This window comes from Ursus americanus, chromosome 31, assembly GCF_024610735.1.
Source record: "Ursus americanus isolate L20-20 chromosome 31, mUrsAme1.1.p, whole genome shotgun sequence".
Lineage (NCBI taxonomy): Eukaryota > Metazoa > Chordata > Mammalia > Carnivora > Ursidae > Ursus > Ursus americanus.
In genome coordinates this window covers 8,923,611-8,946,616 of record NC_142157.1, presented here as the reverse complement: position 1 = coordinate 8,946,616, position 23,006 = coordinate 8,923,611, and the positions used below count along the sequence as shown (strand labels likewise).

Here is a 23,006-nt window from a genome sequence, read left to right as displayed (position 1 = left end):
AGGCACCTGATTAATTGAGTTCTTTTACTTATTGTATCTTTCTCTGTTAAACTGTGGGCTTGGGGCTCAAGAATTCCTGGTCCCAAAAAGGCAGACAAAGTTTTTCCTAGAGCTACTGAACTCCTACCTAGGCTTGCAGGCGTTATTTTCTGGCCAAGCCCAGGGGGGTAACTAAGCTTATGCAACAGCGCCAGAGGTAGACATGAAAACGAAACAGAGTAAGCTTTCATGAGAAACAAAGGAGGCAGGAGGTGTGAGAGGTGACAGGAATGACTCCCCATATCAGCCGGAAACCAACCAGCTCAGTGCTTCGTTACACAAAGATGTATAACCTTTTAGAGATGGAGAAGAATATCTAGTAATCCGGGCTTTACTAATGGGGAAACCGAGGCTTACGAGCAAAATAAACAGCCGGCTGGCAGTAGATGTGGGGAAGGAGGCCAGCTTTCCTGACATTCAGTCCCGTGCTCTTCCTTCTAAGCAGTCACACGTCTAGCTCAGATGAACAAGGTGATACCAGCTAGGACACTAAGTTTCCAAACTCTTGATCAGCTACCTACTACGGCAAAAATCTGCCAAAGGATACACACCAGAAAACACTGAGAGAAAACGCACACTTTTTACTTCTAGTTAGGGTTGCTCTCGTCCTTTCTTGCCCTTGTGCTCAGCGCTGGATCTTGTGTGAATCTCAAGGACTCTTACTCTCTCTTGGCCAAATGTGTGGACCAGAAGTAAGCCAGAGGTCCTCTCTGTGTTTACTTCGCTTGCAATCCCATGGATCATGTTTGGTCTTTTTTTAAGGCCAGTAGGCACCTGAAGCAGGAGGCAGCCACACTCATCTCATTATATCAGCCTCCTCAGATGGAGGGAGCCCAGATATTAATAACAACCATTAAGAGTATAGCCACTATCATCTTATAGTACCTAGTATACAAGTAGGAATATGCTGGGTGATTCACGTGTATTATCTCCTTTCATCCCCACATGACGGTAGTACTTACTATGTTCATTTTATAGATTTATAGATGAGAAAGCTGAGTCAAGTGATGTGCCTAAGATATGCACTTCAGTGGTAGAACTGAGTGTAAGACCTAGACTCCATGCTCTTAACAGTTACGACGCTGCCTTTCCTTTTGGTAGAGAGATCAAAGAGTGTTTGCTTTGGTTAGGGTTCTTTGTGGCAAATTCCTTCCATTCACTAAAAGTTATGTCTTCCATGAAGGAAGCCCAATTTTGCATCATTAAAGATGTTATTTTTTTCACATACGTATCAAAACTTCTTTTGTGTAGAAGAGAATATGTAGGGGCAGGTGAAAGACTTGAATTCTTCCTAAAGGTCAGAGTTTGCTTTTGACAGTGAAGGAAATTTACTTACTCTTTATTCAGAAAAGACTCTATCTCCACCTATAAACTGCTTTTCTGAAACCTCTAGGAATTCCTGTTAAAAAACCTTGACTTTCTTTATAAATCATGCGGAGTTGGGGAATGGTTTTTCCTGTTTCTTTTTAAATGACTGTGGGAAGAAACAAGTCAAAGAAATGTATTACTGAATATCCCCTCTCTCTACATGTGTATTGTGTGTGTGCGTGTGTGTAAGAATATGTATATGTATATATATATAATTACATATATATGTATATTACATATATATGTATATAGTCTGCTCACTTAAACCGTCATCCTGCTTCACCAAAACCAATATATATATATATATAAAATATACATACATATATATAAAATATATATATACATATATATATATAAAATATATATATACATATACATATTACATATATATGTATATAATCTGCTCACTTAAACATGTCATCCTGCTTCACCAAAACCAATACTCGATAATTGCATCTGACATCTATTGGTGCCAACTAACTGCCAGCTAATGGGCTGGGTTCCATGAGCTTTGTGTGGGATGAGATGGCCCTGCTCTCGTGGAGTTCTCAGTCATGGAAACATGTCCTTCCATACACTTCAGTAATTTACCAAAGGAAATCAACTTTCCGATATAATTAGCATTTTGTTCTTAGTTCCAGGAAATAAATTACCTCTGGTCAGGGGATAGTGGGCTGACTGTGTCAATTTCCACTATTTATAACAAACGCGTTACCATTTTCCTCAGCACAGTTTATCTTACCTTGATCTTTTGGTGGTACTGATAAAGAATTCTGCATTATGATGTATTGGACTTGAATAGCAACTTCCCTAAAAATAACCAAGCACAAATAATAATTAGAAAAGAATTCAGATGCCTTGTTAATACATATGAAAAATGTACATTATAAGCTCTTTAAAAATTCTTCCTGTTTATAATGATCTGAGTAATAAGAAATGGATACTGCACTATTAAGAAACTAATGTTTTTATTTCCTCCTCATTTGTATACAGACTGGGTTGTACGGAGTGTACTGGTATGGGCTTGGGAGGCGGAAGCAATGACACAGTGAGAGAGGAACTGTATCTGCATCTCTGCCCACGGTGGCAAAAAAAAAGAAAAGGTTGGCAAAATTAAGATTCCCTAAAAATGCCCTGCCAGATAATTATGTTTCATAAACTCTATTTAAGAAGAAATAACTCAAATGTTTAGCAATATGGATAAAGGTAGCATAATTGCAGTGTACTCATTTGATGAAATATAATTCAGTCATTAAGGTACAATTATGAAGATTATGTAGCAAGATGGAAAATGCACTGAATGAACATGGTAAATGTCATACACCCTAGGATACAACTATATAAAAAACAAAGGTATAGTAGAATGCATGACAGGAAATACGTTAAGATGTGTACTGGCAATGTGTTTGTTGAGGCACTTCAAGTGTTTTCGCCTCCAATTTAGCTATTTTCCAAATTGTCTATAATACAATGTATATTCAAAACATTTGAATATAAAAATAAGGCAGTGAAAGACCTTGAAAAAAATATAGGTAAATGTTTTATAAGCCCTCAAACACAGAAGTGTTTCAAACATGACACCGAAGACAGAAACCATTAAGGTAAAGATGGATGAATTTTTCTATTTAAAATTTTAAATGTTTTTAAATAGAAAATTAACCAAAATTAAAAGGTATGATTTCTGCTACAGCCAAGACTGAGTAACAGAGACCAGATTTGTCCTCCTGCCTGAAACAAACCAAAATATAGACAAAATATGTGATATGATACTTCAAAACACTGGACAACAGATTACAAAAGGCTGTTCCCTCGGGAGACAGGAAATAAATGAGAAGAGCTGTATGACAATGTTGTAGGGAGGGAGAACCCTGGTGGAGATTCCCAGAGTAATGGAGAAAAGAGAGCTGCTTAGAAAGAGAAAGAAAGAGCAAAGAAGAGGGTCTGCATCAGGTATTCGCATACGTACTGATCAGCACATGCAAGTAAAGAAACTACCTGAGGTCAGGGGAAGAGCCAAGCTGCTCAACACTCACAGAAGGGCAGGGATATCACCTCGTCCTACCCGCCAGACTGAAGAAACTCCTAATTCACAGGACATCAAATAGAGGACAAAGAAGGGTCTTGCCTTAGTCGGGGAAATAATCAAGCCCCACACCAAACATTTTTCTGGTTTCATATAATAAATTGTAAAGCGAGACTGAACAGGAAAAAACCATTTCCAAGTGTCTTAACTGTACATTTAGAACAGACCTACAAAAATATCCATCACCCAACAAAGTCTAAAATTCATAATATCTGACATGTAATTAAAAATTATCAAGCATACAAAGAAACAGGAAAACATGAGCCATAATGCAGACAATGATCAAAACTGACCCTGATCTGACACACATGTTAGAATTAGCAGTCAAGAACATTAAGTTCTAACTGTAATTAAGGACTGCATTTCATATGTTCAAAAAGTTAAAAATAGACAGGAAGACAGGAAAGATATAAAAAAGACCCACATAAAATTTCCAGAGATGAAAACTATAATATATAAATGAAAATACACTGGATGGGATTAAGAGCATATTACCTATGTCAAAAGAAAATGTTAGCAAACTTGAAGACATAGTAATTAGAGATTTTCCAAAATGAAACTCAGGAAGAAGGGAGTAAAAAAAAAAAAAAAAAAAAAGTAAAGAAAAAGAAAAGAAAGGAATAAATGATTAGTGAGCTATAGGACAACTTCAAGCAGCCTAATATATCAGTAATTGGAGAGGAGAAAAATGGAAAGACAAAAAAAAATCATTTTAGAAATAACGGCAGAAATTTTTCCAAATTTGAGTAAAGCCATAAACACACAGACCCAAAAAGCTCAAAATTACCTGAAGCATAAAAAACAGTGAAAACTACACCAAAGCATATCATGACCAAATTGCTCAAAACTAGTGAAAAAATATTTTTAAAGGCATTCCAAAGATTCATTACATATAGAGGATTTCTTGTTGGAAACAATGCAAGTGAGAAAACAGTGGAGCAACATCTTTAAAGTACTGAAAGAAAAAGACCTGTAACCTAGAATTCTATGTTCAGAGACAGTATGTTTAAAAAATAAAGGAGAAATGAAGGTATTTTATAAATACAAAAGCTGAAAAAATACATTACAAGTTCACTTACACTATAAAAATGCTGAATGATGTTTTTTTAGGCAGAAGGAATGCTAGATTAGAATTTGATCTATACATAGGAAGCAAAAATAATAGAAATGGGAACTGTATGGTACAAGCCTTTTTTTCTTAATATTTAAATCTCCTAAAAATATAACTATTTGAATAAAAATAATTAAGAATGCAATGTGGGGTTTATAACATATGCAAGATGATATAACAACAGGACAAAAGTTGAGGGGGACTAATATAAGTATACAAATGTAAAGTTCTTTTATTATCAGTGAAGTGGTACAATATGACTGCAAGGTAGATTATGATAAGTTAAACATGTATATTATACATCTCAAAGGAACAATGAAAATCACAAAACAAAGAATTTTAGCTTTTACTAACAATTAAAAAATGGAATCATAAAAATACTCAGTTTTTCAAGGGAAAACAGAAGAAGAGAATAAAACAGATGGGACAAATAGAAATAACACAGCAAGATGATAGATCAAAACCTAATCATATCAATAATCATATTAAATATAAATGATCTAAATATCCCAATAAAAGATAAAGTTTGGCTAAAAAAGCAAGACCCAACTATATGCTGCCTATAAGAAAGGCAATTTAAATATGGAGATACAAATTTATTGCCAACATTTTGGCAATAAATTTGATAATTATAAGTAAAAGAATGGAAAAAGATATATCATGTTTGTACCAGATAAAAGAAAAGTAGAGTGGCTATACTAGTATCAGAAAAAGTAGATTATAAAGCAATGAATATTACCAGGCAAAAAGAAGGTCATTTCATAATTATAAAAGGTCAACTCATCAAAAAGATATAATAATCCCAAATGTTTATGGTCCAAATAATTGAGCTTCAAAATACATAAAACAAGAACTAATAGAACTGCAAGGAAAAACAGACAATAATTCATAATCAATACTCAATAAGAGACAGAAAATCACTAAAGATATTAGAGGTCAACTTGACCTAATTGATATTTATAAAACATTCCACCCAATACCACAAAATATACATTGTTTTCAAGTGCACATGAAATATTTATCAAGACAGACTATATTCTGGGCCATAAAAGAAGTCTCAATACACTTAAGAGGATTCAAGTCATATAATGCATGTTCTCTGACCACAGTGGAATTAAAGTAGAAAACAAAAAACACAAATATTACCTGGAAAATCTTCAAATATTTGTTAATTAAGTTACACACTTATAAATAACCTATGGATTCAAAGAAGAAATCAAAATGAAAATTATAACATTTTTTGAACTGAATGAAAAGCAAATACAACATACTAAAAAGCAGTTCACAGAGAGAAATTTAGAGTACTAAGCATCTCTTTTAGTAAAGAAAGTAGGCCTCAAGTCAACAACCTCAGTTTCTACCTTAAAAACCAGAAAAAGCAAATTTAACCCAAAGTAAGTGGAAGAAAAGAATAAGAGATTGGACAGTAAATAAGTGAAATGAACAACAGAAAAACAGATAAAAATAAATCAAAGGCAGACTCTTTAAGAATATCAATAACTTTGATAAACCTTTAGCTTAATTAATCAGAAGAAAGAAGACACAAATGACCAGTTATCAGGAATAAGAGAGGTAACCTCACTATAGATATATTAAAAAGATAATAGGGATAATTACAAACAACATTTTGGCAATAAATTTGATAATTTAAACTAAATGAACAATTTTCCTGAAAAACACAAATTACCAAAGCTCACTCAAGAAGTGACATTACATTTTCAAAGAAATTGAATTTCTGGTTAAAAATCCTTCCTTGAAGAAAACTCCAGTCCGCAACGGTTGGTTTGTGGAAATCTAATGAATATTTAAAGAAGAAACAATACCAATTATGCACAAATTCTTCTAGAAAACTGAAAAGGAGGGGGAATTCTAACAATCTAATTCTATGAGGCCAATATTATACAGATATTATACAATATTAAAACCAGACAACTAGAAGGAAAGAAACCTCCAGACCAACATTCCTCTTAACACGAATGCAACAATTACAAACTAAATTTTAGACCAGACAAAGACAATACAAAAAGAGAAAACTACAAGCCAATATCCCTGATGAACACAGATGCAATAATCCTCAACAAAACACTAGCAAACTGAATTCAACAATACATTAAAAAAATTATTCACCATGATCATGTAAGATGTATTCCAGAGATGCAAGGGTGGTTCAATATTTGAAAATCAATCAATATGATACCTCGCATTAACAAGAGAAAGGACAAAAACACATTATCATCTCAATAGATGTAGAAAAAGCATTTGACAAAATACCACATTCATTCCTGATAAAAACCCCTCAACAAAGTGGATTAGAGGGAACATACCTCAACATAATAAAGGCCATATTTGAAAAACCCACAGCTAATATCATACTCAATGTGGAAAAACTAGGAGCTTTTCCCCCCAAGATCAGAAACAAAACAAGGATGTCCACTCTCACCACTTTTATTCAACAAAGTATTGGAAGTCCTAACTTCAGCTATTAGATAAGAAAAAGAAATAGCAGGCATCCAAATTGGTAAGGAAGAAGTAAAACTTTCACTATTTGCACGTGACATGATACTATATACAGAAAACCCTACAGAGACAACCCCCCCCCAAAAAAAAGACTCCACTATTAGAACTTATAAATGGATTCAGTAAAGTCACAGGATACAAAATTACAACAGATTTCTGTTGCATTTCTATACACTAACAAAGAAGCAGCAGAAAAACAAATTAAGAAAATAATCCATTTACAATTGCACCAAAAAGAAGAAGAAAACCTAGGAATAAATTTAACCAAGGAGTTGAAAGACCTATCCTCTGAAAACTATAAAACACTGTTGAAAGATATTAGAGACAACACAAACAAATGAGATGATATTCCATGCTCAGGAACTAGAAGAATATTACTAACATGTCCATAGTACCCAAAGCAATCACAGATTCAATGCAATCCATATCAAAATATCAACAGCAGTTTTTCACAGAATTAGAAAAAGTAATACTAAAATTTGTATGGAACGACAAAAGACCCCAAATAGCCAAAGCCATCTTGAGAAAGAAGCACAAAGCTGAAGGCATCACAATTCCAGATTTCAAACTATACTACGAAGCTACAGTAATCAAAACAGTATGGCAGCAGCACAAAAACAGACACACAGATCAACAGAACAGAAAACAGAGCCCAGAAACAAACCCATGATTACAGGGTCAGTTAATCTATGCAAGAGGAGGCAAGAATATACAATGGGGAAAAGACTGTTTTTTCAATAAATAATGCCGGGAAAACTGGACCACTACATATAACTGGGTCACTTTTTTACACCATACAAAAAAATAAACTCAAAATGGATTAAAGAACTAAATATGAAATCATAAAACTCCTAGAAGAAAACACAGGTAGTAATTTCTTTGACATCAGCCTTAGCAACATTTCTTCCCTCAGGCAAGGGAAACAAAAAGCAAAAATAAACAATTGGGATTACATCAAAATTTTGCTTTCAGCACATCAAAAGAAACCAACAGAACAAGGCAACGCACTTAATGGGAGATATTTGCGGTGGAGACTCTGGGGGACATTTTTGCAATATGCATCTTGAGCCTTAAAGTTCTGCATTCCTCTTGATTCATACCTTCCTTCCACGTCAGAAAGTCATCATGATAATGAGCAAAACTATACTGCCATCCATCTTCATTATCATCATCTTTATGACCTTTTTAAAATTCTTCAGGGTGCCATTTAAAATACACACAAAAAGTAAAGCCCCTAAGTAAATTAGGATATTTTTACAATAAAGCTATTACAAACAATGTTTCTTAAAATATTTAAAATATGAAAAATGCTTATCATACATTTTTGTATTAAGGGGCTGGTTACAGAGAGGTATGGTTCAATACTTTCCCCCATATATGTATGAGGAAAACTACCAAATATTAAAAGGGGATATTTCTTAGCTGAGCACGGAGCCCAACGCAGGGCTCAATCCCAGGACCCCGAGACCATGACCTGAGCTGAAATCAAGAGTCAGATATTCAACCGACTGAGCCACCCAGGCACCTCTAAAAGGGGCTATTTCTGAGTGGGGGATTAAATTACTGCGTACTTTCCTTTTCACCTTATGGATATATGACTAAGTTTCCTTAATGAATAAATACTATCTTTGCCATCAGAAAAGAAAACAAAACAAAAGACAAGTCTTTATATTATTGCTCTGGAATGCTACATGAGATAAGGAGTGCCATTAAAATAATTTTACCTGTACCCCCAATAGTTTGGTATTTAAAGTAGAAAATTTGCTCAAATGGAGTCTAATGTCATCCTCTGCCACATAAAGCACTGCTGTATTTAACTCTACTATAATTATGAAAAATGAATAAATTAGGTAATAAATGCACCTAATGCTTATTAAAGAAAACTTATGAATAATCATAATCTTGCATCTTCTGATTGGGCTGGAAATAAAAGTGCCTTATATACATGTGCTAGAGGAAAAGTGGCATAAAAAGTCACATAAGATCTAACAGTATTTTTCAAATATCACACGAGCAAAGTCAATATGCATCTTTTCTCAAGGCACCATGATACAGGACTAGCAGTCAGTGCGTCCTTCACGGTATATACAATTTCTGATAATTATAACCTGACTTTTCTCACTAGAATGCTGAAAGGTATATTAAGTAGAAAAATCTACCTGAAAGGAAAAAAATGTTAATGCGTGCAAACAGTGAATGCCATCAATTATAGCAAGACTTAAGACAATATGCTTTATAAATCACTCATATGAGTACTTTTAATTTCAGTTAATGTGGCATTTTTTAAGAGTTGATTGAAAATGAAAATCAGTTGAATTGGTTACTTGAGAAGTGACAGCTTGATGGTACTGGAAACGGAAATCTCCCATTTATTCCTACTTGAGGAAAGCTAAGGCAGACATTGCCTTGTCTTTGTTATGCTACCTTGCCCTAAAAATAAATTTAGATAAAGAACCTTACAGAATATATAAAAATCACCGACTCCGTGCTCAGTGAGCTTACTAACATTAACCACAGTGTGATTATGTGTTTAAAGGCACGCTCTGTAGTGTGCATATGGGCACCAACCAGAGCTGCAACATGGCTGTTCATCTAGGTTATTATTTCTAGGGAACCATTTCCTAGAGAAGAAACATGTCATACATCACCTGCCTGATACACTGTCATTCAGATAAATGCCATAATATAATAAAAGTGGCCAGGAGAACCTGAAATATGAAAATATTTAAAAAGGTAATAAAGTTTTGGGTCCCTTACCATTGGTCATTTGTAACAGGCTCTTCTTTATATGTTAAGATAATGTGATTGGGTAGGTGCTCGTCCCACAGGCCTTCCCTAGTTTTGATTCTACTGTGACTTTCGATTTTAAAGTACTGTGCAGTGACTCTTGCACCGGTTCCAGGTTAGAGGCTAGCACTGGAATGGGTAAATCCACACGTGAGAGCTTCACTGACACCAACTCTTCTGCACTGAGTGCTTCCTATGCGTGGGACCTACCAGGTAACGCACACATACCTCTTAGCTTCACGTGAGGATCAGCAGTTGTCACCTTTCAAGTCAAGAAGCTGAGGTTCAAAGAAATGAAGCAACATGTGCAAGTTCACCAGGATGAGCCAGAATTAATGTCCTCAGGTATGTGTCTGATTCCTAAATTCACATACGTGCTCTCCCACGTGCAGATTCTCCTTCCCTCTCCATACCGCCTCCCTTTTTTTTCTCTGATGCACACATGAACACACACACAAGTGTGCACCAAGTCAATGGAAATACACACAGAACGTTTTTGGGCTGGGTACTAGAATCAAAGGAAAATCAGCGACACAATGAATGGGAACAAGGTAATGGGGAAAAGTGATTTAGTGAAGCTGGGAGATGACGAACCTGGACAATAAAAGAATTCAGGGAGCAATGATAGTCATCTTCCATATGTGCAGAGAAGCTATTTGGAAGAAGGATTGGAGGGACCCTCTGTAGCTCCAGCAGGCAGCACTAAGACCAGTGAGGGAGAAAATGATAAGGGGGCAAATTTCACCCGGATACAAGGAAGAACTTCCTCATGACTACTGATACTCAACTATGCAACCGAGTCCATAGCGAGCTATGGGACACATTAAATTCTGCTACTGAAAAAGTTGAGGGAGAAGCTGACTGAAGCTTTGGTTTTCTGCCATAATACATCCAGTACACCTTAGGAACAGGGGAGTAAAGGACTGAGAAAGGTTGTATGACCCCAGACAACATATAACTGAAAAAGCCACCTTCTTTTATGTATTAAGGAAATGAAACCGATCATGACACAAAGGAGGAAAAAAAGAAACTGCTTGAATGAACTCATACTTGTCAAGTATTCAACATTGCCCCTGTCCTTTATATACTCAGGTATTGTTTGAAAAAATGTAATGCACTTGAGGATAAATTTTTCTAGCTTGTTTTAAGTAATTTCATGGGTCCATTATATTTCACTATTTTTTTTTTTACTTTTCAAATCAATTTTATTGAGATATAATTTACATACAACAAACACATATACAAACGTATACTCCAATGTAGTAATCACATTCTTTTTTCATATTAGGGGCCTGGCTGGCAGGACAGCTTGCTCCTTCCAGGGCTAACTAATCCTGGAGACAGCAAACAACTCCCCTGTGAACACTCGTTTCATATGCAAACAAACCAATCCAGGGTCCACACCCCCAACCACCTCCATTATCTTACTGTCACACAACTTGCCAATATTTTCCCAGGCCTAAATCACGCCGGGTCAGGAACAGGCCAAAGAGGACCACCCTACGGCCTGGAGATGCTAAAATCATCCCAACTAGCCAATCCTACACTGCTTATCTTGCCCTGCCTTGCCTCTCCCAGGAAGACCACAATAAAGGCCCTAGGCCATACTTTCCCATAGCTCCTTCTGCCTCCTGACCAACCCTGGAACTTTCCAACATGGCCCTGGATGCATGGCACGCCCTCTCAGGATCTGTAAGAGACAAACTCCTTTTTCAAAGGTAGTCTTCCCTGTGTCTTTCACCTTACCACACCTGAAACAAATCCCAGATATACTTTAAGAAAAACTAAAATGTGAATATCACTTCAAAAGGTTCCCTCATTAACTGAAAAATTTCCCTTGTGCTCCTTATAGTTAATCCCCACCCCTCATGACTGGACCCAGGCAGTCACTGATGCCGTCACTATAAATTAGCTTTGCTTGTTCTAGGATTTCATATCACTTCGTATCAATAAAACAGTATGAATTCTCTTATTGTACACATCTATCATTCCTTTCTCTTGTTAAATGGTATTCGGTCCTAAGACTATAACACAATTTGTTTACCCATGCACCCACTGATAGGCGTTTTCCTTGTTGCCAGTTTTGGGCTATCATGAAAAACACTGCTACAAATATTTGTGTCCAAGTCTTTGTGTAGATAAACGTGTTCACACCTCTTGGGTGAAAGCCTGGAGTGGAATTTAGCCGAGGGTGGTATATTAATTGTATGTTTAACTTTATAAGTAATTAATCGCTTGTTTTCCAAAGTGGTTGTACTATATTCCATTGACTTAAAAAACTACCTCTGCTAGGCAAAGATTGAATTCATGTTTTTTAAGATTGTTACATAAATAAGAGGACCTGAATCCCTTAAGGTTCAATTTTGTTAAAATAATAGAAGTACATAAATTCTGACTAAGAGTAGTATTCATCATTCACTCAATTGTAATAAATGCTTATTCCTATCTCTGTCCTATTTAAGAAACAAATAATAAAATTCTCAAATTGGTACTAAAGGATTAGAAAAGCTGAAAGAAAATCTATAAATTTTGATCCACTTAGAAAATTCTTAGTGCTTCATTAATATAATGTATTAATATTTGACAATCTCCTTCCTTCCCTAAATGACTGCATGCTGCTAATGAGTTCAGTAAGAAAGCCCCTCTTTGAATTCAGATATTTCTGAACGTCAGCCACTGACAGAGTAAAGTGCTTTACAGAATCATCCCAGGGGACTAATTTGTTTAAGACCCTTCAAGGTAACTTTTCTACTTGGAGTTGGGGAAACTTTGCAAGTACATAGTCCTATTTCCCCTAATTTTTTAGATGGGTCGTTAAGGTGGTCTCACCAGATACTCACTACTGTTCTCCAAACCAAAAAACCCTAAAAGACTAGACTGACCCTTAATTTTCAGGACCATGTTCCAGCCCAATCTCAATGAGTTAAATGCAATGTAGTGAGTTAAAAGCTGTAAAAGGATCAGCGAACTAAGTAAGAAGATATACATTTTTTACTAAAACTTCTTACTTTGTGGCCTTGGAGATGTCATTTTATCTTTTTTTTCTGTTTCATGAAGTCCCCCCAAATTAGGAAGGGAGAGATAATAACACGTAACCGGTTTGACCGATTAGAAAGCGTTAAACTAAATCTTATGTGTTGAAAATACACTGTAAAAAAAAACAACAAAAAACAAACTACTCAAAAAACAGTATGTTTTATGTTAACAAAGTTTTCCAGGATTCTTCCAAAAGCAAAGAAATGGTTATTACTATCTTTGGCATTTCCAAGGGAAAGAAGGTAATATAGTAGAACAGACTTAGAAATACAACAACATTACTTCCAACCTTACGTAAGATCTAATCATTTGCCCTCATAAAGCGCACGTACATATGGATACTCGGGTTTCTTACCATGTGCTGTACGTACGACTGAACAAGGCAGGATGTTTCAGAGGGCATTTTTCTGTCTCAATCAAAATCTATTTAGGAAAATATGTTCTAGCCTGAGACCTTCATGTCTTTTCCCTTTGCAGGATTTCTATATAATTTCTTCCAACTCCCGTGGCTCTAAGTACAATTCCACATTTGTATTTCTAGTTCCCAGGTTCCAGGGCGAAATGTTCTCTACTTACTACATATCTCCACTTGGCTACCTGCAGACTAAATGTAGCTCCTGCTTCCTCTGAAAGTGTTTTTCGAAATTATCGTCTCTGCTCCAAAGCCATTACTGCCTTAGGTGAGGTCTTGCTGCTATGACAACAGCCCCCTCAATTGTCCCCCCGCCTCCCAGCTTTCATCCTTCCAACTATGCTTTGCGGTACAGCTAGAACTCTCTTTCCATTTTTCCTTTTTAACGAAAACATTTTGTATTTTATTTAGATTTGTTGAGGTATAACTGACAGATAAAACTGTACATAGAGTGTACAATATGATGATTCGATGTATGCATACTTTGTGAAATGGTTACCACAACCAGGGTAATTAAGATAGCCTATCATCTCAGGGCGCCTGGGTGGCACAGCGGTTAAGCGGCTGCCTTCGGCTCAGGCCGTGATCCTGGTGTTATGGGATCGAGCCCCACATCAGGCTCCTCTGCTATGAGCCTGCTTCTTCCTCTCCCACTCCCCCTGCTTGTGTTCCCTCTCTCGCTGGCTGTCTCTATCTCTGTCAAATAAATAAATAAAATCTTCAAAAAAAAAAAAAGATATCCCATCATCTCACATAGTTACATGTGTGTGTTCGTGCACACATGTGCACATGCATCGAGAACACTTAATGTCTCCCTTTTAGCAAATTTCAAGGAAACAACACAGTATTACTAACTATAGTTGCCATGTTGTACAGTAGATCCCCAGAGACAAGCACTTTCAACTCTCAGAGCTGATCCTTCTGGCATTTGTATCTCCGTATCTGTGGATAACATGCTTACAATCCTACTCTCGATTGGTCAGTTTTAGGCATAAAACTGTTTTATCTACTGTTGTTTCACTGTGGAGTATGAAGAGCTGTCTGTATCTTTCTCTCCCCATCAATAAAAATCCTGCTTAATCACTTTTCTGAGTCTAGAATTCCAGGTTGAAATTTAAAGGCGTTGTTCCACCGTCTTTTGGTTTCCAATGCTGGTGTTAACAAATCCAAAGTTATTTGTGGTCCTTCGTATGCAGTCCGTTTTTATTTTTTCTCTATGGAAACAATGTTTAGAAATTTCACAATTTCGTATCTCAGCATACTTTCATCCATTTGCCAAGTGTCTGGTGGGCCTTTTCACCCTGGAAACTCTTACATTCAGACCCTGGGTTATCCAATTTTCTTCTTCAGATTTCCTAATTTACTTTTTTCTGCTTTTTCCCCTTGAACTCTTATTATTCAGATGTCCATCCTCCCTGGACAATTACACTCCCCCCCCCCTTCCTGTGTTTTCTCTCTTTTATTTTTTCTTCTTTCTGGAAAAAAGTATCTTCCAGTGTTTGAGTTCCAACTGTCATCTTTACCCAGTGGTCCATGAGTGGTCTTTTTTTGTTGTTTTTGTTTATTTTTTCTTTAACGTAATCTCTACACCTATGTGGAGCTCAAACTTACTACCCTGAGATCAAGGGTCCCATGCTCCATGGACTGAGTCAGCCAGGCACCCCCATGAATGGTCCTTTTAATGCAAATGTAATCCTGCTTTTCCTAGGCCTCAAGTCCTTCAGTGGCTCCCTGGTGTCCACAAGATAAAGTCTGACCTCTTTCTCATAGCACATGAGGCCTTCCATAAACTGGCCTGTGGGGTCATCGACGCTCCACTATTAAGAGCTGCATCTCCAAGGCAACCAAACAGGTCCACTCCTATGCCTCCACAGTTCTTCATGGAAAGGCCTTCCCTCCCCTGTCTTGCTACATAATTCCTACCTACCTTCCTCTGCAATGTCCACTTGGCCAATTCAAGGCATTTTTACTGATCTGTCCATTATCTTCTAACACACTTTGGCTCTCTCTTAGCATGTAGCACCTGTTTAATCTGTCTGGTTCCCCCTTAATTTTGTGAGTTTCTTGATGGCAGGGACAATGTTATATTTATCTCTGTATTTCCAGAACCTAGAGGTGACTCATCTACAATAAGGTTTAGTAAATGTTTATTGAATGAATAAAAGTCACTAGTCCTATAAAAACAGTAGTGCTAGAAATTATTTAACAATACATGCATAGTTCCACCTAGTGCTTTTTATACCATTTAAATATTTTAGTTTGCAATAGTAAGTTCCTAAAATTCTGAGTAATTTTTTCATGAATAGTGATTTTTAAAATCTGAAGCAATGTCTTTTTAATTTTGCCACTATGACACTTTTCCATAACCTAAAGTGACAGATAACTGAATAAGTTAATTTTTTCAGTAGTAAATTTCCTTTGATCATGAGAGATTGCCTGGTTGTGTTTTTAGAAGGACTGAAACACTCCTAAAATGACTTAAAAAATACCTTATGTAACTGTAAAAAAAAAATGTCCTATTTTCAATTTCTCTAGTACCAGGCTTGGGGCTTTTCAGACAGATCAACACTGTTTTAAGTGTCATCGCCTACCGATAGAAAGTCCTAGGAAACAATGATTCCCAGCATTATCTGTAAGTGCAATACGCCGGTGCTGCAGCTTTTCTGTTAAAAGGTCTTCGTGCTTTTTTTAGTCCCATGTAAAAACACTCAAGTTTTGGCAAGTTTTAACAAACAGGCATCCTCCCATTTCTTATTTCTTCAAATGTAAAAGATACAGATGTAAGAAAAATATTTGGGTGTTTCTACATCAACCAGAGCATCCTTGGAATTTCCCGCCTGGATTCTCAAGGCTCAAAGAATGAAGCTGCTCAGACCAGTGAGGTTACCATTATGATGAAGATGAAAGCAATGCGAAAAAGAACTGCACCACTTGCTAATAAATGACACTCATCAGGAAAAGAAATGCTTAAAATAAAGATACTGTCATTTACACATTCATGATATAGACACATATTGTGAAACTGTTCATTATTTCACTCCCTTGGATCATTCTGGCTGGTGGTGTTTTTCAATCAGTTTAGATTTAATTCCTTACTCTGAAATAATCACGTCTCCGCCATTCTTGCTCTTCTCCGTCTACATTCAGGGATGCAATCATCTTTAAACGAAGTAGGTTTACGGCAAATTGGTATAATTTCAAGATCATGTTGGATTCCTCACATTCTTTTTCTCTCCTAAATCTTACTTGCTGCCAAGCACCATGGAGTTTGGGTTTCATCACCATAGACCAATTGGTGCACTTTCAACAGACTCTGTTCTACCTGCTGCGTCTTTTCCCTTCTCACCTCCTCGCAGCACTGACAGGAAGGGCCATTTCTCTCTCAGCCCTCCTCCCATCTTTAGCTTTTTCTTCCTCCTCTATAGTGTCTGCATTAAATTAAAATCCCATCAATTAGCTTTACAATGACTGTTCCAATTAAAGGAAAAAAACCCACATCACTGCTCTATTTCCTGCTAACTTCATCCATATTTTTTTTATGTTCCTGTGGGTGTGTGAGTGGTTGCTTAACAAATGATTCTGTGACTTTTCTTCCTCTTTTCCAATAATTCAAACTTTCGTTTTTTCCCTGGAGCACTCTAGTCACAGATTCACCTTTTCAGCATCAGCTAAATTTTTGTTATTCTATGCCCCTAATGGCATTTGTCTAATACTTAGGTTATCATCAAATGGTTATCTCCAACACGGAAAAAGCTAAGCAAAAATGAACAAGCCTCACTCTCATTCTATACCCTCCTCAGAGGCAATAACTCTCAGCACCTATGTGGGTCTCCTTTCAGAAACAGTCCGTACGTATATAAGACTTTCTCCTCTCCCCAAATCAGGGCAGATTTACGTGCTACTCTTTTTCATTTAATATATTTAATATATTTTCAAGAGCTCTCTGTATCAGCACCTATGGATTCTCTTCATTCCTTTTATTTTTTTTTTTAAAGATTCAGTTTTCTAAAGATTTTATTTATTCATTTATTTGACGGGGGGAGGGGAGGAGCAGAGAGAGAGGGCCAAGCAGACTCCATGCTGAGCATGGATCCTGATGCAGGGCTTGATCCCATGACCTTGAGATCATGACCTGAGCTGAAATCAAGAGTCAGACGCTCAGCTGACTGAGCCACCCAGGTGCGCCCTCTTCATTCTTTTTAAAGGCTATATAGCATTTCATTGCATAGATCCACAACTTCTTAACCATCCACCCGCTGACTGACAATGAGATTGTTCTCAGTCTTTTGTTCTCACAAACAAAGCTGCAGTGTGCATTCTTATATCTGTATCTTTGCAAGTCCATCTATGGGATGAAAGCACAGTAAGGAGTGTCTTAGGTTAATTTAAAATTTCTACGGATATTACCAAATTGTCACTCAAAGAAGTTATACTGATTTACCCAACAACATACGAAAATGCCTCTAAAGCGCTCTTTGCAAAAATTGCCACAGGAATTTTTCAGTCAACTATCCAAGGGCTTCAAAGATTCTAGCATGCCTAGATATTTTTCTCAACTCCAGTTGAATATAAAAATACCGCTCTTTGCTGAAATATACCAACACTGACAATAAAATGAAAACCAAGTTTCACATCTCAAGGATTTAGAAAGGTGATTGTTTATGGAAAATCCCTGACAGACTAGAAAAGGAAAAAAGAGTCAGTTGTAAGAGAAAGTGCTGCTGCCCAGAATCACCCAAAGGAAGTGGGTATTAATGTCACGGACCGTCGCCCATTAGCTGGTGTCAGTACATTCTTGCTATGAAATGAAAAGACACAGTGATTTCCTAATTGAAAAAGACAAACCAGATAAAATAAAAGGAGGAAAAAATCCTACATATTTGAAAAACTAGCCTTTTAAAAATGTTTCTCTTTGCAAGACACCACAGAATGTACAGGTGTAGTTTAAAGGATAATTTTATAGTGTAAAAATGGCGCCCCTTTGTCTAATATGAAATGATGTCTTGACTGAGGTGCTACCAGCTGAGGATCAGGTGAACCCAATTAACCCAATTTTTACTTGTCCGTACTAAGTGGTTTATTTTAGATGTATACTACTCCCTAAATCCTTTAGGGTACAACACAGAAAACCATAAACAGGCTATAAAGGTCATGACATTAATTTTCCTGTCATTCTCATGCTTTAAATAGGCATCAGAAAACTAAAAAAAAAAAATCTTGTCCTCTGGGAAGGAAGGCAAATCTGAAACTAATTATGGTAGTTATTATTGTAATACTATTAAACACTGTGACCCAAGCTAAATTTATCGTGGTACCTTTTGTTAATGAATAAAACTTCCCAAATAAGATTACTGCATCCTCTCATATAGCAATCTGATTCACCACAGGACTAGTAGAACAAAGTAACCACTGAAAAACCTGAATTTTCACCCACTTCAAGTTAACTAAAAAGTTTAAAAAGCATACACGGAATCTTTTTGCATAAAATGCTCTCTTACAAAGCTTTATTTAAAAAGTAAAAACTCTACATGGGCAGAATATGGAGCCCATAGTCTATCTGTCACGGACAGTTTATCTCCACTTGTTTTCTGTGGTCTACTACTTCTCCTATTTTGTGAACTAGGGATTTGCTCCTATTACTAGTCATTTAAACCTAAAAGAAAATAAAGCGTGGGGGGGGATAGCTCAGTAGGTCCTTTTCCTGCTTAAATTTCCGAAACTCGAACTGCTTTGGGTGTTTGGAGGACAACATGGTCCAGAGGCAACATCTAAGCTTAAGAGTTTCCTGGGAGTTCAGGTTCCCACCTCAATACCCACAGCTGGCCTGGGCTCCAGGTGGGAGAGGAAGCCGCTTGACCTGGCAAGTGGGAAGTGTTTGCCGTGTGTGTCCTCGAGCGCCCTGAAACCGGAATGATTACCCACGCAGACTCCGTTAGGCCCTTTTTAAACCGCACAAATGCTGGAGGACAGATGACGGCCGAGGACAGGGAATGATGAGTTTGGGTGCGTGGGAAGAAAAGTGAGGCAAGAAGAAGGACTATCAACATCTGTGTGAGACTAAAGAGCAGGGGAAAGATGAATTAAGCAGCAATCACAAAAGAAAGAGAAAGGCAGTGGGAGGGAAAAGGAACAATGGCAACATTGTTTTAAAAGGAGAAATGGCATGCGAAGGGAAAAGAAAAATCACTTAAATTCCAGTTTCTCTATCTCAGAAGATAGAGAAAACCATTTACGAACTAGTTCTTCGCACACTCTCTTGCAGTTAGTAAAGACACTTACAGGAGACCTCAACAGTCTCAGCGACTACCGACTCACTGTTAAATGATTTTACTGATCAACTGCAATAGTTGACTAAAACTTAAGGTGACTAAAATTAAAGACTTTACTCATTTATTTTTTTTAAAGATTTATTTGAGAGAGAGAGAGAGACAGAGAACGTGAGCAGAGGGAGAGGGAGACAAGCAGGCTCCCCTACTCAGCGGGGAGCTGGACATGGGGCTGGATTCCAGAACCCTGAGATCATGATCTGAGACAAAATCAAGAGTCAGAAGCTTAACTGCCTGCGCCACCCAGGCGCCCCTAAAATTAAATACTTTAATAGGATCTTTTATTTCTTTAAATTTAAAAGTTAGTTTTCAAGTAAGATTTTCTAATTGTCTTTCTTTAGAAGTGTTAAGGGACTATGAGGAAGTACCACACTAGAAAGATTTGAGAAAAATCAGAATGCAGAAGGCCAACAGAGAACCATTTTCTTTTGCAAGGGTTTCTACAATGGCTTACTGTGGACATGTAGGGATTCCAATTCAAAGGATATGATTAGGAGTGCTTCCCTGATCTTTTGTTTTCACGTATCTGACCATGTTCCCACAACCTACTGCTCTGTAGTTCAGACATCCACATCCCAAACTGCCCCCTGTACTCAAAACGCGTATTTTCACAGGAACTGATGAAACAATTTTTCCAGCTAGTGCATGATGGCATTGCCTGGCAGCTAACACGGAGGCAGCCATCCCTGTTTTATAATCATTTCAACATTTTATTACATTTTATTACATTTTGCAGTTATTAGTTTAGAAAAATTAGTGGAGCTCAAAAGATGAAAAGTAAATGTGATTAATACGACACCAAAAGCACAGGCAATAAAAGTAAAAATAGACAATTTGTCCTGCATCAAAATTAAGAACTTCTGTGCATCAAAGTAAATAATCAAGAGAATGAAAAGGCAGCCTACAACACAGTAGAAAATATTCGTAAATCACATATCTGATAAGGGAGTAATATCTAAATATACAAAGAATTCCTACAACTCAACAAATAACCAGTTGAAAAATTGGGCAAAGGACTTGAAGCGACACTTCTCCAAAGAGGATATATAAATGGTCAACGAGTATATGAAAAGGTGCTCAATATCACTTATTGTTAGAAAAATGCAAATAAAACCCAACAAGATGTCACTTCGTACCCATTTGGATGGCTATTATCAAAAAAAGAAAAAAAGAAGTGTTGGTGAGGATGTGGAGAAATTAGAGCCTTTGCACACTGTTGGTGGGAATGAAAAATGGTGCCACTGCTTTAGAAAACAGTATGATGGTTTCTCAAAAAATTAAAAACAGAAGGATCATATGATCCAACAATTTCATTTCTGGATATATATCCAAAAGACATGACAGCAAGATCTTGAAAAAATACACACACACCCATGTGCATTAGCAGCACGATTCACAATAACCAGGAAGCAACACGAGTATCCACTGATGAACAGATAAATAAAACATAGTGTACATACACAATGGAATATTATTCAGCCTTAAAAAGGAAGGAAGTTTTGACACTTGCTACAACATGATGAACCTGGAGGACACTATGCTAAGTGAAATAAGTCAGGCTCAAAAAGACAAATACTGTATGATTCTATTTAAATGATATATCTAGAGTGATGAAAGTCATATGAACAGAAAGTAGAATGCTGGTTGCCAACCGTTGGAGGGATGTGGGGAGAGAGGGATTTGTTGTCTAATGGGAACAGAGTTTCAGTTTTGCAAGATGACTAAAGTTATAGAGATTGCACAACAATGTGATTATATACTTAACACTACTGAACTGTACAAAGTGGTTAAGTTGATGAATCTTATGTTTTTTACCACAGTTTTTAAAAAAGTAAATGTAATTATACTAGTATTAAGAAGAATAAGTTTTGGGGCACCTGGGTGGCTCAGTTGGTTAAGCTTCCCACTCTTGATTTCAGCTCAGGTCATGATCTCAGGGTCCTGAGATCAAGCCCTGCGTCGGGCTCTACACTGAGTGTGGAGCCTGCTTAAGATTCTTTCTCCCTCTGTCCTTTATCATGCCCCACCCACTTGTGCTCTCTCTCTCTCCCTCTAAACAACAACAACAAAAGAATAAATCTTATAAGCAACATAAATTTAGGCAAAAGTGGCAATCATTCAAAGTGTTTTATGTGGGCAAATCTTTAACCTTTATTGGAAGCATGCTGGATTTTAGCCAGGCATATATGTGTTCAGCTGTGAGAAAAAAAAAAACAAATTAAAGAATATTTACGGGGATGTCTGGGTGGCTCCGTTGGTTAAGTGTCTGTCTTCAGCTCAGGTCATGATCCCAGGGTCCTGGGATCGAGTCCCACATCAGGCTCCCTGCTCAGCAGGGAGCCTGCTTCTCCCTCTGCCTGCCGCTTCCCCTGCTTGTACTCTCTCTGTTCCTCTCCTTCTCTCTCTCAGAAAAATAAAATATTAAAAACAAATAAAGAATATTTACAGAATACACATTATTTATACTAGACATATATCTGTGTCAAAAGAAACGATGTATTAAGGAATTATATAATGCTTTAGTAGTTTGCTGGTGATAGAATATCATCTTACACAGCATTACAAACTATGATGTATTTTTGGGGGAACATAATTTGTACAAAATTAAATACTGCCTATAAACAGGAAGTACTAATCTAGGGCTCCTCCGTCCATAGGCTATGAACATAGCTACCCTGAAGACTGGATCTAGTTCATTTCTAAAAATTTTATTTTATTTTTTATTTTTATTTGAGAGAGAGAGAGAGCATGAGCAGGGAGAGGGGAGGGGCAGAGGGAGAGGGAGAAGCTGACTCCCCACGGAGCAGGGAGCCTGATGCGGGGCTTGATGCTAGGATCCCGGGGTCACAACCTGAGCTGAAGGCAGATGCTTAACTGACTGAGCCACCCAGGCACCCATGATCTGGTTCATTTCTATTTCCCCACACACATATCACCCCATGTTCTCTGGTGAGTGTGTCAGAGAGGCAGGGGGTTTCTAGGTAACATTTGTTCATGAGGCTACCTTAATATTAGCAGCTGACAAAAGACATAGTGTTACAGGGAAAGTGCCACAATAAATAACATCTTCTCAGCTCCAGGTTGGCTCTGGCAGGGGTGAGTCTGTCCCTCCTTCAACCAACTGCCACCTCCTCCCCACTCCCCAGGCTCTGGCACTACCAAAGTTGAGTTGAGAGAATCAAGTTAACCCGAGTGGTTCTAGATTAAAATAGCCATAGGTATCTCACAGTTCAGCTGTGAACTCCTCAATGAGCTTTGAGATTAAAGCAGCAAGGCCATTTATTCTCGGGCTCCCAAGACTTGGGTCTGTATTCACAACACGAGGCA

The 23,006-nt window shown here is 37.2% G+C and overlaps 1 protein-coding gene across 7 annotated transcripts in view; it reads right to left on the bottom strand.

The window, feature by feature from the left end:
* Positions 1-23,006, bottom strand: part of ZNF438 (zinc finger protein 438) — a 172,311-nt gene that overhangs the window by 23,792 nt on the left and 125,513 nt on the right. For all 7 annotated transcript variants that reach the window (XM_087857570.1, XM_087857568.1, XM_045786437.2 and 4 more), the window contains one exon: positions 2,150-2,217. In XM_087857570.1, coding sequence (XP_087713696.1) covers positions 2,150-2,217 — 68 coding nt within the window. The remainder of the gene's footprint in view (positions 1-2,149; positions 2,218-23,006) is intronic.